General features: G+C 29.5%; 1 protein-coding gene across 1 annotated transcript in view; it reads left to right on the forward strand.

Moving 5' to 3' along the window:
• The window catches only part of LOC135950623 (probable cyclin-dependent serine/threonine-protein kinase DDB_G0292550), a 92929-nt gene extending 80778 nt beyond the window's left edge, over window positions 1–12151 (forward strand). The window contains exon 4 of the mRNA XM_065500154.1: window positions 11276–12151. Coding sequence (XP_065356226.1) covers window positions 11276–12097 — 822 coding nt within the window. The 3' untranslated portion in view covers window positions 12098–12151. The remainder of the gene's footprint in view (window positions 1–11275) is intronic.
• Window positions 12152–12531: the final 380 nt, after the last annotated feature.

A 12531-nucleotide genomic window follows, 5' to 3' on the forward strand; every position in this document is an offset into this window, starting at 1 on the left:
TCGAATAGACTTTTCAGAGTTAAGTACAATGATTATGTGACGAGAGAATACAAGATTAGAGCTGGCGTTCCACAGGGAAGTGTACTAGGACTTGTTCCGCTATTTTAAAAATATAGGGCGTAATTACGGACCGAATGGACTCGATTATATAGTTAGACAGCTAAATTAAAAATAATATACAAAAGATTTCAGAGCAATGTGAATTATGAATCCAAAAATAAACGATTTTCAATTTAAAAAATCAAAAAATACTTGGATGAGAAAAAACATCCAAACATGTGTTTTTTCCCATCCAAGTAACTTATTACCTATTGATCTTAGCAAAATTTGTCTCAAATAGTTTTGATAGCTATTTCTTCAATCTTTAAAAAAAATTAAAAAATAAAATATTTTTGACTTTTTTTGCAAAATTAAAAACTTTTTTGGCTTTTTTTTCAAAATGGGCAATTTTTTTCAAAAGATAGCTTAAGTCTAACTCAAATCTAATTTAAAAATTGTGTCTACATTACTAACCTTGGTGCAAATTTCATCAAGATCGGAAGACATTGATTTGATTCCCCCATATATACATATGTGTATACAAATGTATACAAATTTTAACATTGGTAGTCTCAACATTTCTATGCTAAATATTAATATTGATAGCTACTAAGCTTCCTCTATACATATATAATTTATTTAGGACCATTTTTGGCCTAAATAAGTTATTCATAGAAAGCTTCAAGGCTTTACATATCACAATTATACAAATAGATATGAATTTTAGTTTTTATGCGAGGTGCCACGCCCACTATTGATATGGGCGGACTATTAATAGTGGTAAATATTAATGTTGATGGTAGATTAACCGTACTAAATTTATGGACTCTATATGTTATTGTATCCTATATATTCGATTTTTTTTAATTAACATCGTATGGGAGGTACCACGACCTCTGTGACTACTACTCCTATTTTTGCCTCAAATATTTATACAAACACACAGTGCGGACAAATGCCCCTTTGTGCGGCAAAAAGACGATAAAGCAAATTTTTAGTTGGGGTTTTTTGTCATTGTGTTGGTTAAACAAATGCCCTAGGAGTTGAAAATTTTGCATAGTAAGGTCCCTTATTACAAAGGGACCTATAAGGTCCCTTGCCTCAAATGCAGAAAATATCGACTAGTAGGAGCTTCCGTTCTGAATGTAAATTTCTAAATAATATATTGCCAGAAAAATATACACTGAATCAATTAAGACATACACATAATATAAACTAGCAATTTATGGTGACTTTTCAATACATATTTAAACATTTTTATACCCTCCACCACCATAAGTGGTGAATGAGGGTATATATAAGTTTGTCATTCCGTGTGTAACATTGAGAAATATTCATCTGAGACCCAATAAAGTATATATATTATTGATCCTTATGAAATTCTAAGTCGATTGAGCTATGTCCGTCTGTCTGTCCGTCTGTCTGTCTGTCTGTGTAAAACACGCTCACGTCCAAAATAGACAAACAAAATTGGTAAACTTGCAAGAAAAATGTTTATTGTTCTCCTAAGCAGTTTGGTATTGAAAATCAGCAATATCGGTTCAGTGGAACCAGAGTTATGAACCAAAATGTGAGATAACCTAAAAAAAAACATGATAATTTTAAAATTGTTTTTGTTATTTGTGCAAATATATTGCAGATAATACCATAAAATTTTACACACATTATTTTTATGTTAAAAGGACTAAGTCTGGTAAAAATTATAGGAATCGGTCCATGATTTCTCCTAGCCCCCATACAAATTTCGTCCCGAAATATGGTTCTTTGGTCTGTAAATGCCTACCAAATTGCAGTATCCACACAAAATTCAGGAAAAATAAGTGTCGTGCTTAAAAAAATCACAACACCAAATTTTTTGTGGATCGGACCATAGCCCCCATATAAAGTTCACTTCCGAAAATCACTTAGATAAGCATAAATGTCTTATAAATATAGCTATTAAGTTCAAATTCGTCATTAATAGTCGCCATATATACCAAAAATGCTGTACCAAATTCTATGAAGATCGGCCAATAATTGGTTATAGCTCCCATATAAGGACCACTTCCGAAAAACATATTAACCTACATAAATATCTGAAAAATATCTATATCAAAACAAAATTTTATACAAATCTCTAATTTATATTTAGAAATCATTCTACAGGATTTTGTGAATATCGGTCCATATTTGACCATAGCTCCCATATAAGGTCCACTTCTGAAAATCAGTTAAGTACTCATAAATATCTTATAAATAGCTTTATCATACTTAAATTCGACACAAATAATAAGTATATACACAGAAATTACTGTACCAAATTTTACGCAGATTGGCCGACAACTGGTCATAGCTCCCTTATAAGGCCCATTTCCGAAAAAGATATTTACCTTAATAAATATTTAAAACAAATCGATATCAAAATTAAATTACGCACAGATCAGTAATTTGTATCCAGCAATCATACTACTGTGAATATCGGTCCATATTTAACCATAGCTCCCATATAAGGTCCACTCCCGAAAATCACTAAACTCCTCATAAATGTCTAACAAATATAGTTATCAGGTTGAAATTCGAAACAAATTTGTTCAGTATATGTATACAAAAATCGATGTACCAAATGTTACGATGATAGGCCCATAATTGGTCATAGCCTCCATATAAGAACCACTTCCGGAAAACACAATAATAAATATCCAAAATAATCTGTTCTGAACCAAAATTTTACACCGATCAGTAATTTGTATCCAAGAATCGTACTACAAGATTTTTTAAATATTGGTCCATAATTCGTCATAGCTCCCATATAAGGTCCACTCTTGTTAATGGCGTTGTTTATATGAAATTGTACAAAAATAGCACTCAAATACTTAGGTCCATAATAGGTCATAGGTTCCATATATTGAATCAAAATAGTACACAGATCAGTAATATTTAAAATCATACTACTGAATTTTGTGAATATCGGTCCATATTTGGCAACAGCTCCCATATAAATACATAAAAATTACGTTAAAATATTTTATGACAATCGACTCATAATAGGTCATATCTCCCATATAAGTCCCACAACCCAATATCTTGAAATTTGTCTAAATATATATACCCTTTTTTATAATCTGTTTCTTCAGTGAAGAATCTTCACTTGAGGTTAAAAAGGAAAAATCTTGATCCAAACGTATTAACTTATTTTCATATGTTCTAATAGGAATTTCAATTATAAATTGCTGAATTAGATCTGCGTAAACTAGTCTTACTAACAACTGTTATATTATTTCAGTTGTTATACCATTATATTTAGGTGGAGGGTATTTAAGATTCGGCACGGCCGAATATAGTACTCTTACTTGTTTTAATTCATTTTATAAGACTGTCAAAATTATAGTTCTGTAGATAATGGAAAATATATATTTACTTGGTGTGGGTGTTGCCACGCCCATTTTTCCAATTTCGCATTATACACCATAATAATATCAAAATAAAAGTTTTAATAAATTAGCAAATTAATTTATAGGCCTGTTCACGATATCGAAAGAAAAATGATTCGAACAAATTTGTATGAAAACTATTCGAAAGAATTTAAAAAACTGAGTGGTTTTCATACAAGTTTTTTCGACTCATTTTTCTTTCGACATCGTGGAACAGGCAGTATAAGTTTTTTCGTACGACAGGATATTAGGTCGGGCATTTCAATTTGCTAATTCTGATAACGGATTCGTAATCAGCGACATCAAAAACCCCCATATACCAATTTGTAGATCATTTTCTACATTTTTTGACTTTTGGCCGCACTGTGAAATGGTGTAATTGCTCATGCAAAATTTGAGGACTATAGCTATTATAGATTCCTAAATATTTAATTTTTAAAATTAACTTTGTATGGGAGGTACCACGCCCACTTGAATGGAATATCGGTTTAGCCGTCTATAGACTTTAACCATACAAACACATATTCACTTTTATATTCTTTATCTTTATATATATAATTTTTCTGTACGTGTGTTAAGGCCCAACTATAGAGTAACTTCGGGTATTGTGGACTATGCGTCTAATGTGGACCAGTGTCTTTTTTCAGAAACTATTGAAGGTATGATACAACTGATTTGTCGTACATTTTACAATTTGTTTGAAACGACAATTGCACATTTGCTTTCATGAGTTATTGATATGTTGACTTTTTATTCTTGTATTGAAATTAATGCGCCTGCTCAATATTTTTTTCGGCTCAAGTAAGAAACAAAATTTGGTACAGTTACTTGGTAGAATTTAATGTTTGGTTGTTTTATATAGTTAAAGTGGACACGTAGTTTTGCATATATTTGGTAAGAATTTAAGCACATTTAGATTATTAGGTAAAAATAACTTTTTACCACTGTAACCCAAGTTCGTGTAATGTGGACCACTTAAATTACTTGATTATGTACTACTGGTCCATATTACCCGACAATAACTATGTACTTTGTAAGCAATCTATCTAAGACAAGAACGCGACTTTTTAGTTTGTATTAATAAAAATATATTGAAATTAAATTTTTTAATCATTCATGATTAGCTGGTTCATGAATTTTATGTATTAAATACTAGTCCACATTACCCTCATATAGTGGTCCATATTACCCTCCAATTTTTTTAATGCTGATTTTTGGGTTCCTTAAAATATTTTCACATAAATTTTTTATCCTTTAACGGAAAAAATTTTCAACTGCAAAAACCATTAGAGAATACATTAGCTAATTTATTGCTTCACAACTCTTTTAATATCCATATATATTGTGGCCAAAATTTAGAAAAAACAAAACGGTAGTCCACATTACCCGAAGTTACTCTAATATGCATACACTAGCTTAAGCAATTCCTTACGGAATCAGCTGTTTGTTTATTTTATACAAAGAAAATAAAGAAATAAATGAAAAGGATGAAGAAAATGTACAAATGGGGCTAAATTGTTTTGAATGCACGTAAGTACATTCTAGCCACAGAAAAGTTTCTTCGGATTTCCTTAAGCATTTGACAGACTTTTCGTTCGATTTTGACATTACCTTAAGCTAGCTTATGCATATTATAGTTGGGCATTTCAAACATACAATTATTTTTATACCCTTCACCATGAGTGGCAAGGGTATATATAAGTTTGTCATTCCGTTTGTAATTTCCACATTTTTCATTTGCGACCCCATAAAGTATATATATTCTGGATCGTTATAGATAGCGGAATCGATATAGCCATGTCCGTCTGCGTGTTGAAATCAAGTTTCCGAAGCCCCCAAATAACATACATACATGATTCATATATCAATATCTCCGGAATTCTTCCGGCTCGGTTGCTATTTAAAATCGATAAAATCGGTCAACAAATGGCTGAGATAAAAGGAAAAAACCAGGACAACCTCGATTTTTTACCTATTTTTGACCTATATCTAGATTACTAAGTCGTTAATATAGACAATATCGATATCTAATAATAGATATTTCAAAGACTGTTGTTTTTGTTACTTTTACATTTGTTGTAACATTCGCCGCAACAAACCAGGATAATTGACAGCTCAAACATCCAAACAACATTAATCAGCTGTGCTATCAACACCACCTGGTATATAAATTCACCTTGAATCTTATTCACTAACAGTGTTGCCGTTTTGGTTATTTATAACAAAATTGGTTGTTTTTTTTTCCTGATGTGTAGATATGTATTTATTTTTAATTTTGGTTATAGCGATATCGTATATATACACCAATATAAGGTGTACTCCATAAAAAAGTTTTTACATCGGTTTGTGTTAATCCTTGTTGTAGGTGTATAATTTTTCATACACTAATTATATTTCAAGCCTTTTGAAATGATATCAAAATATGTGAGAACGAATAATTATTTTAAAAGATATTTACGATTTTTGTGATTTAGGGAAGTAAATGAGTTCACAATATTGGTTTAATTACACAGGGGAAAAGAAATTTTGGTGACGCAAATTTCAACTACGTTTTGTACGAGTTTATGAACCCTCTCTACAATGTTAAACATGTTTTTTTCCAGTCAGCTCGCGTTTTCGAAATATCGCGGTTTTTATATTCACATTACATACCCTATTTTTTGGCATTTTTCTTATAAATTTTGGGTAATGCAGCTTAGAATATGAAATTTTTTTTTAGCATTAAACTGGTCTACGTAAACATATGATTCTTTTGAGTATAATAATTCTGGTGTATGTTTTGGAATATTTGTCTGATATTTCAAGAATGTTGAAATTTGACTCTTTTAGCTTTATTCTCACTAAAATGTTATATTCCGAAAACGACAAAAAAATAAAAATTTAACACTTCACATTCAAGTGAACATAGTTTTTAATTAAAATGAAAAATTAATTAAAAATATAATAAAATATTTGGTTAATACCCCGAAATTTTACATCCTAAAAAACATTTTTATTATAAATTAATTCTTTATGTAATTTAAATCTAACTGCAGCAATAGAAATTTGAGTTTTTTATTTACGTGATATACAAAAGTTAAAAACATGACGTTTCCAATAAATTTTTTTTGGTTATTTTTTTAGCATTTTGGTTATTTTTTTAAACAAACTTGGTTACAAATATTTTGAGGTTGTGGCAACACTGTTCACTAAGAAAATAGAGAGAGCATTTTATAATGTGTAAAGAACACGTGTTCTCAAAAGAGCAACTCTCTCACGCATACACAGAACCAGTGTTGCCATATATTTTTTGAAGAAAACTTTTTATTTCTAAAAAAAAATTTTTTTTCTACAAAAAAACTTTTTTAAGTACATACTAAAATTACAAAACCCAATTCGTACATATATGTAATCAAACTGAGATAATTTATGTGAATTTAGTGCTGGAGACACTTTCAATATATTCAAATCAGGGTTTACAATTGCTACTATATTAGCCGTCAATTGCAGTAAATATACATTTTTATCAATCTGCATACTAAAAATATAGTTACTATTATAATTTTGTATAACTCTGCTAATATAAATTTGTTGTTACTATTCATATATTACTATACAAATTGCAATGTTAGTTTGCAATTTCTAGTAGCAGATACAACCAGTTGTCCACTCGTTATTGTAGCACAACAACCAAAATATATGTTCGTGCTATAGCAGCATATACACTTTTTTGCCGAACTAATATTGCGCGTCAGCATTCGTTTTTGTTTTGTTGTGCTAGCAATTTTCTCTGGCAGCAATTTACATTTCTTTGGTTGCTCTGCTATGGTTGCATTGATATTTCTTGTTTTTTGGCTATCTGGATGCTGCTAGTTATTTTATTGTCAAGTATGTAATACGAAATAACGATTATTCATTAGTGTAAATATTTTTGAATCTAACTGAGATATTGACTTGCATTTTTTTTGTAAGACCAAAAATTAAAATATCTAAACAAGAAAAAAAAATGTTCGGAATAAATGTGGATCAAATTGTTCCTAATATGTATTTGCAATCCTATTAAAATTTTGATAAAAATTTTAGTTTTAGAAACTCAATAAATATGTAATATGTAATAAAATCTTTATTTATTAGCAAAACTCAATGAAATTTTCAACGTTTTTTAAATTTGTCATTCCAAATTACAAAGTGTAAAAAAACTTTTCAAAAGGTCAAAAGGAATCCCACAATTCCTAAAAATTTAAGCGAAAATCCGAAAATGGTATTTTTTACAATTTTAACCATAGGGTCTACATTTCCTTCGGGGCTGGGAAAATACTTTGGGGATAAATAGGGAACACATCAAGGTTTCTAAAGCTGCTTTCCGTTTTTTGATCCCAACTTAGGGATTTTAGAACATGTGGCCCAAAGTTGAAATTTTTATCAAAAAATAGGTCAAATTCCGCAGGACGAAAGGGCAACATGTTCAAAAAATAGGACATGTTTTTTATACCAAAATGTTCTCTGTAAAGCTACCTTACAGAAAAACATAAAATTGTTATATGTTCTTAAAGAAAGTTTTTTTTTAATAAAAAAGAGTTAAGTCACCTTTTCATCCAAAAAACAGCAAAAATCTACTATTTTTTGAATTCTTAAATTGAAAATTGTTTATTTTTGGATCTATAATCGATATTACTCTGAAATATTTTGTATATTATTGATAATTTAGTTGTCTAACTAACAAAAAAAAATCGAGCCCGTTCGGTACAAAAGTACGACCTATATTTTTAAAAAAGCGGACCAAGGTATGGCAAAATTTTAAAATTTCAATTTTGAAATGCCTATAACTCGAAAAGTATAAGAGATAAATAGCATACGCAAGCATATTTTTTCAAGACATAGGCGAGCGCTTTCTAAACATATAAAACTCTTTGAAATCAAATGGGAAACAAAAAAATGGGACGTGTTTAAAAATGTTGCATGTCGAAAGTACCCTATTCTGAGCCCCCATAGCGCCGCCCCTGGGGCATTTGTAGGGCCCATTTCAATAATTTAAACTCGAATACTCCTTGGCTACGCCCGCGTCAAATTTTATCCTGATCATATCAGCCGTTTAGAAATGCCAGATTTATTTCAAAAAAATTTTGATTCTGCCCAACTGTACATTGGGTGTGTTTACTGATATGTTGTTATGCACTTATCAAGAACAGCAACTGATAGCATCAATTGCAGAAATGTCAATTGTGCTATAGCACAACTACAGAAGTGTGTATTTTTGCTAGAAAAGTTTGCCAGCACAACAAAATAAAACGAATGGAGTGCAATATTAGCACGAAATAAAAACTGTGTGTGCTACTAAAGCACGAACATATATTTTGGTGGATATGCAATGGATTGTGTTTGCTACTAAAAATTGCAGACTAGCATTGCAATTTTAATAGTAATACGAACGAACAGTATGAATATTTATATTAGCTGATTGTGATGAAATGAGATAATTTCATATTTATTGCATAGTCAAATGTAAGAAATATGTTGCTAGAGCTGAATATCGAAACCCTGATTCAAATCAATCTCCCCATTTAGTGAATGAATTTGGGGACTATCATTTTGAAATTATCGGTTCAACTTATTGATATCAATTTTCCAAAAAAAACTTTTTTTTTTAAATAATAAAACTTTTTGCGTCTCAAAAACCTTTAAAAAAAGGGGAAACTTGACATATGGTAACACTGCACAGAACACATATTGTACAAAAACAACAACCACGTTCTTTGAGCACGTTGCGTTTGCGCTTATTTCATTTTTATTGTTGTTTGTTACCAAGGTGCATTTAATAAGGTGCCATCGGCAGCACAGCTGATTATAGAAATAGCACGCACAAATGTCAAACTACATATATAAAAAATATTCGCCCGTACGTCCGTATGTCAAACTCTATATATAAAAAATAAGTGAATTCGCCTGTATTTATTTGAATTCGCCACTGCTGTCACCTTGTAATTGTATTTCAGAAATTTCCAATTGAATTTCAGAAATTTCTAATTATATTTCAGAAAATTCCAATTCAATTTCAGAAATTTCCATTTATATTTCAGAAATTTCCATTTATATTTCAGAAATTTCCAATTATATTTCAGAAATTTCCAATTATATTTCAGAATTTTCTAATTATATTTCAGAATATTCCAATTATATTTCAGAACTTTCTAATTGTATTTCAGAATTTTCTAATTGTATTTCAGAATTTTCCAATTGTATTTCAGAAATTTCCATTTGTATTTCAGAATTTTTAATTTATATTTAAAATGTTTCTAATTGTATTTCAGAATTTTCCAATTGTATTTCAGAATTTTCTATTTGTATTTCAGAAATATCCATTGGTATTGCTATTAGAATTTTCTGAAATACAAATGGATATTTCTGAAATACAATTGGAAAATTCTGAAATACAATTGGAAACTTTTTAAGTATAAAATAAAAATTCTGAAATACAAATGGAAATTTCTGAAATACAATTGGAAAATTCTGAAATACAATTGGAAATTTCTGAAATACAATTAGAAATTTCTGAAATATAAATGGAAATTTCTGAAATGTAATTAGAAAATTCTGAAATATATAATTAGAAATTTCTGAAATATAATTGGAAATTTCTGAAATATAAATGGAAATTTCTGAAATATAAATGGAAATTTCTGAAATTGAATTGGAATTTTCTGAAATATAATTAGAAATTTCTGAAATTCAATTGGAAATTTCTGAAATACAATTAGAAACTTCTGAAATACAATTGGAAATGGTGTAGTAAATAAAATAATGTGCTGGGTAACCACCACTCCTTACAAAAGAATGCTAGTGGTCATTACAAAAATTCACAAAATAACTAGTGGTCATTACAAAAATTCACAAAATTTTTCCTGGGGTATAATAATACATGTCTTATGTCGATTTTAGCAAAAAAAATTCAAATAACGACCAAAAGTTCACCGTTATTAGAGTTATTGATTCTGAGTAAAATAGCGAAAAATTTATTCTCGGTCACGCCTACTTTTTGGTGGGCGGGGCTATTAAGTTTCATAATATTTTGAACATTAATACCCAAAAAACCCGTTTTTTGACTAAGAATCAAAAATTCTAATAACGGTGAAATTTTGGACGTGATAGGAAATGTTGCCAAACCCGACTTAAGTGATGTTGTTTTAATTTTTTTTAGTGTGAATTTATTTTTTTAACAAATATATTTCATTACTTTTAACTTACAAATACAGCTTTCAACGAAATAAATTTAATTTGAATTCCTGTATGTAGACTTTATTGGGCTACTGTATATAAGACCATAGTAAGTTGGACCTACAATGGGTCAAAATCGAAAAAATATTTTTTAACCCGAATTGGTTTTTTCACTAAGTTTAAAAAAAAAATTAAAAAACAATTTCGAAAAAAAAAAATTCCAAAAAATTGGAAAAATAAAATTTAATTTTTGTTAACCTAAAAATATTTAAAATTTTTTTTTTAAGTATAATTTGGTGAAGGGTATTTAAGATTCGGCACAGCAGAATATAGCTCTCTTACTTGTTTTATATATTTTGGTGGTGGGAATATAAGATATTAACAATGCGCTGAACTTTTTTTTAAATATCTCAATTCGTCTAGTAGTGTGAAGTTGAAAAATTTTGAGAAAAAAGGATCAGGTAGGGTGGTAGTAAGTTATTTGTGATCGGCCTCAATATGATACGTTACAAGTATGACTGAAACAGTAAAACATCTTTACGTTTTCAAAAATATCAGGAAATGTAAAAAAATAAATTATAAAATTATTATTATAATATGGTATTAACAAGAAATATATTTCTTTCTTTTTTAAGGATACTCCAGAATTTCAAAAGTTATTCGAAGAATTCTATTCAAAAATACTGCATAATGAGCTAAACGTGTGTTCGTCGACGCCATTAATTGCACAAAAACCAATTAATCAATTAGAAAACCAGACAATACTGAATCCGAATGTTTCCAGCAATATGAGTATGAATGTAATGTTATCGCAAAACCAAAACATTGCATCGAATGTGGCTATAACGGAAACATCTAGCTATGTGCATTCATCTAACGTCGAAGAAAGCCGTTTAGCGACAGTATTCAATGACGTCTTATTACAAAATCAATTGAGCTCTCCTGTTTTTAAACACCATCATAAACCCAAAAGCTCACAAAAAAATAAATCAATTTTCAAACCATACAACCGTTCCGTTCAAGGTGAAAGTAGTCAAAACACTTCGAATGATGATTCAAACATCTACAAAATTGATATATTTAGTAACCACGCAAATGTTTTAGCTGCATATTCGAATTTACTTAAAAATACTAAACTACATTCTCCAGAATCATCTACCAACTCCATAGCCAAACTGCCTATGGCCATGAAAGACTTCCATAATGATGTAAAGACATTCAAAGCTACAACGCCATACGTTTCCTCATCCAGTTACGTATCAACAATGCAAATGCGGAATCAATTCCCACAACAACAATGTACAAGTTCTCCCAATGTTATTAGTCCAACAAAAACTTTGCAAGAAAAACTAGCTGAGAGGCAAAAGGCATATCAGTTAAATGAATGTAACACAGCATCGGCTACTACGAGTACAAAAGATACGTCGTGCGATGATATAATTGTTTTGGATGACTAATAATAAAATGTGAAATGTCAATGTACTAATTCTAATAAATCGAATCTAAAGCAATTGACTTTTTCTATATGTAAATTATATGATTTCGAGTAAAGTGTGTAAGTACACTAGGTATGTATTAAGGTATTCAATCGATTAACCGATTAATTTTGTACGGTTAACTGTTCGAATAATTTGAAATTGCCGATTTTCAAATAACAAATAAACCGATTAATTTGTGTCGATTAACCGATTAACCGAAATTCCTTTTTTTGCACTTTAAATTTTTGTTTGTATTTATTTTTCCATTTCAATTCAAATACAAATTTCAAATTTAAATTAGATATTTTTTTAACATCCAATAAACATGTTTAATGAGTATGTACCTATAACAACTGACATATTTAATTTACATGTATTTGAAACTTTGTTTGTATTTACATGTATAGACGAAA

This window comes from Calliphora vicina, chromosome 2 (genome assembly GCF_958450345.1).
Source record: "Calliphora vicina chromosome 2, idCalVici1.1, whole genome shotgun sequence".
Taxonomy (NCBI): domain Eukaryota; kingdom Metazoa; phylum Arthropoda; class Insecta; order Diptera; family Calliphoridae; genus Calliphora; species Calliphora vicina.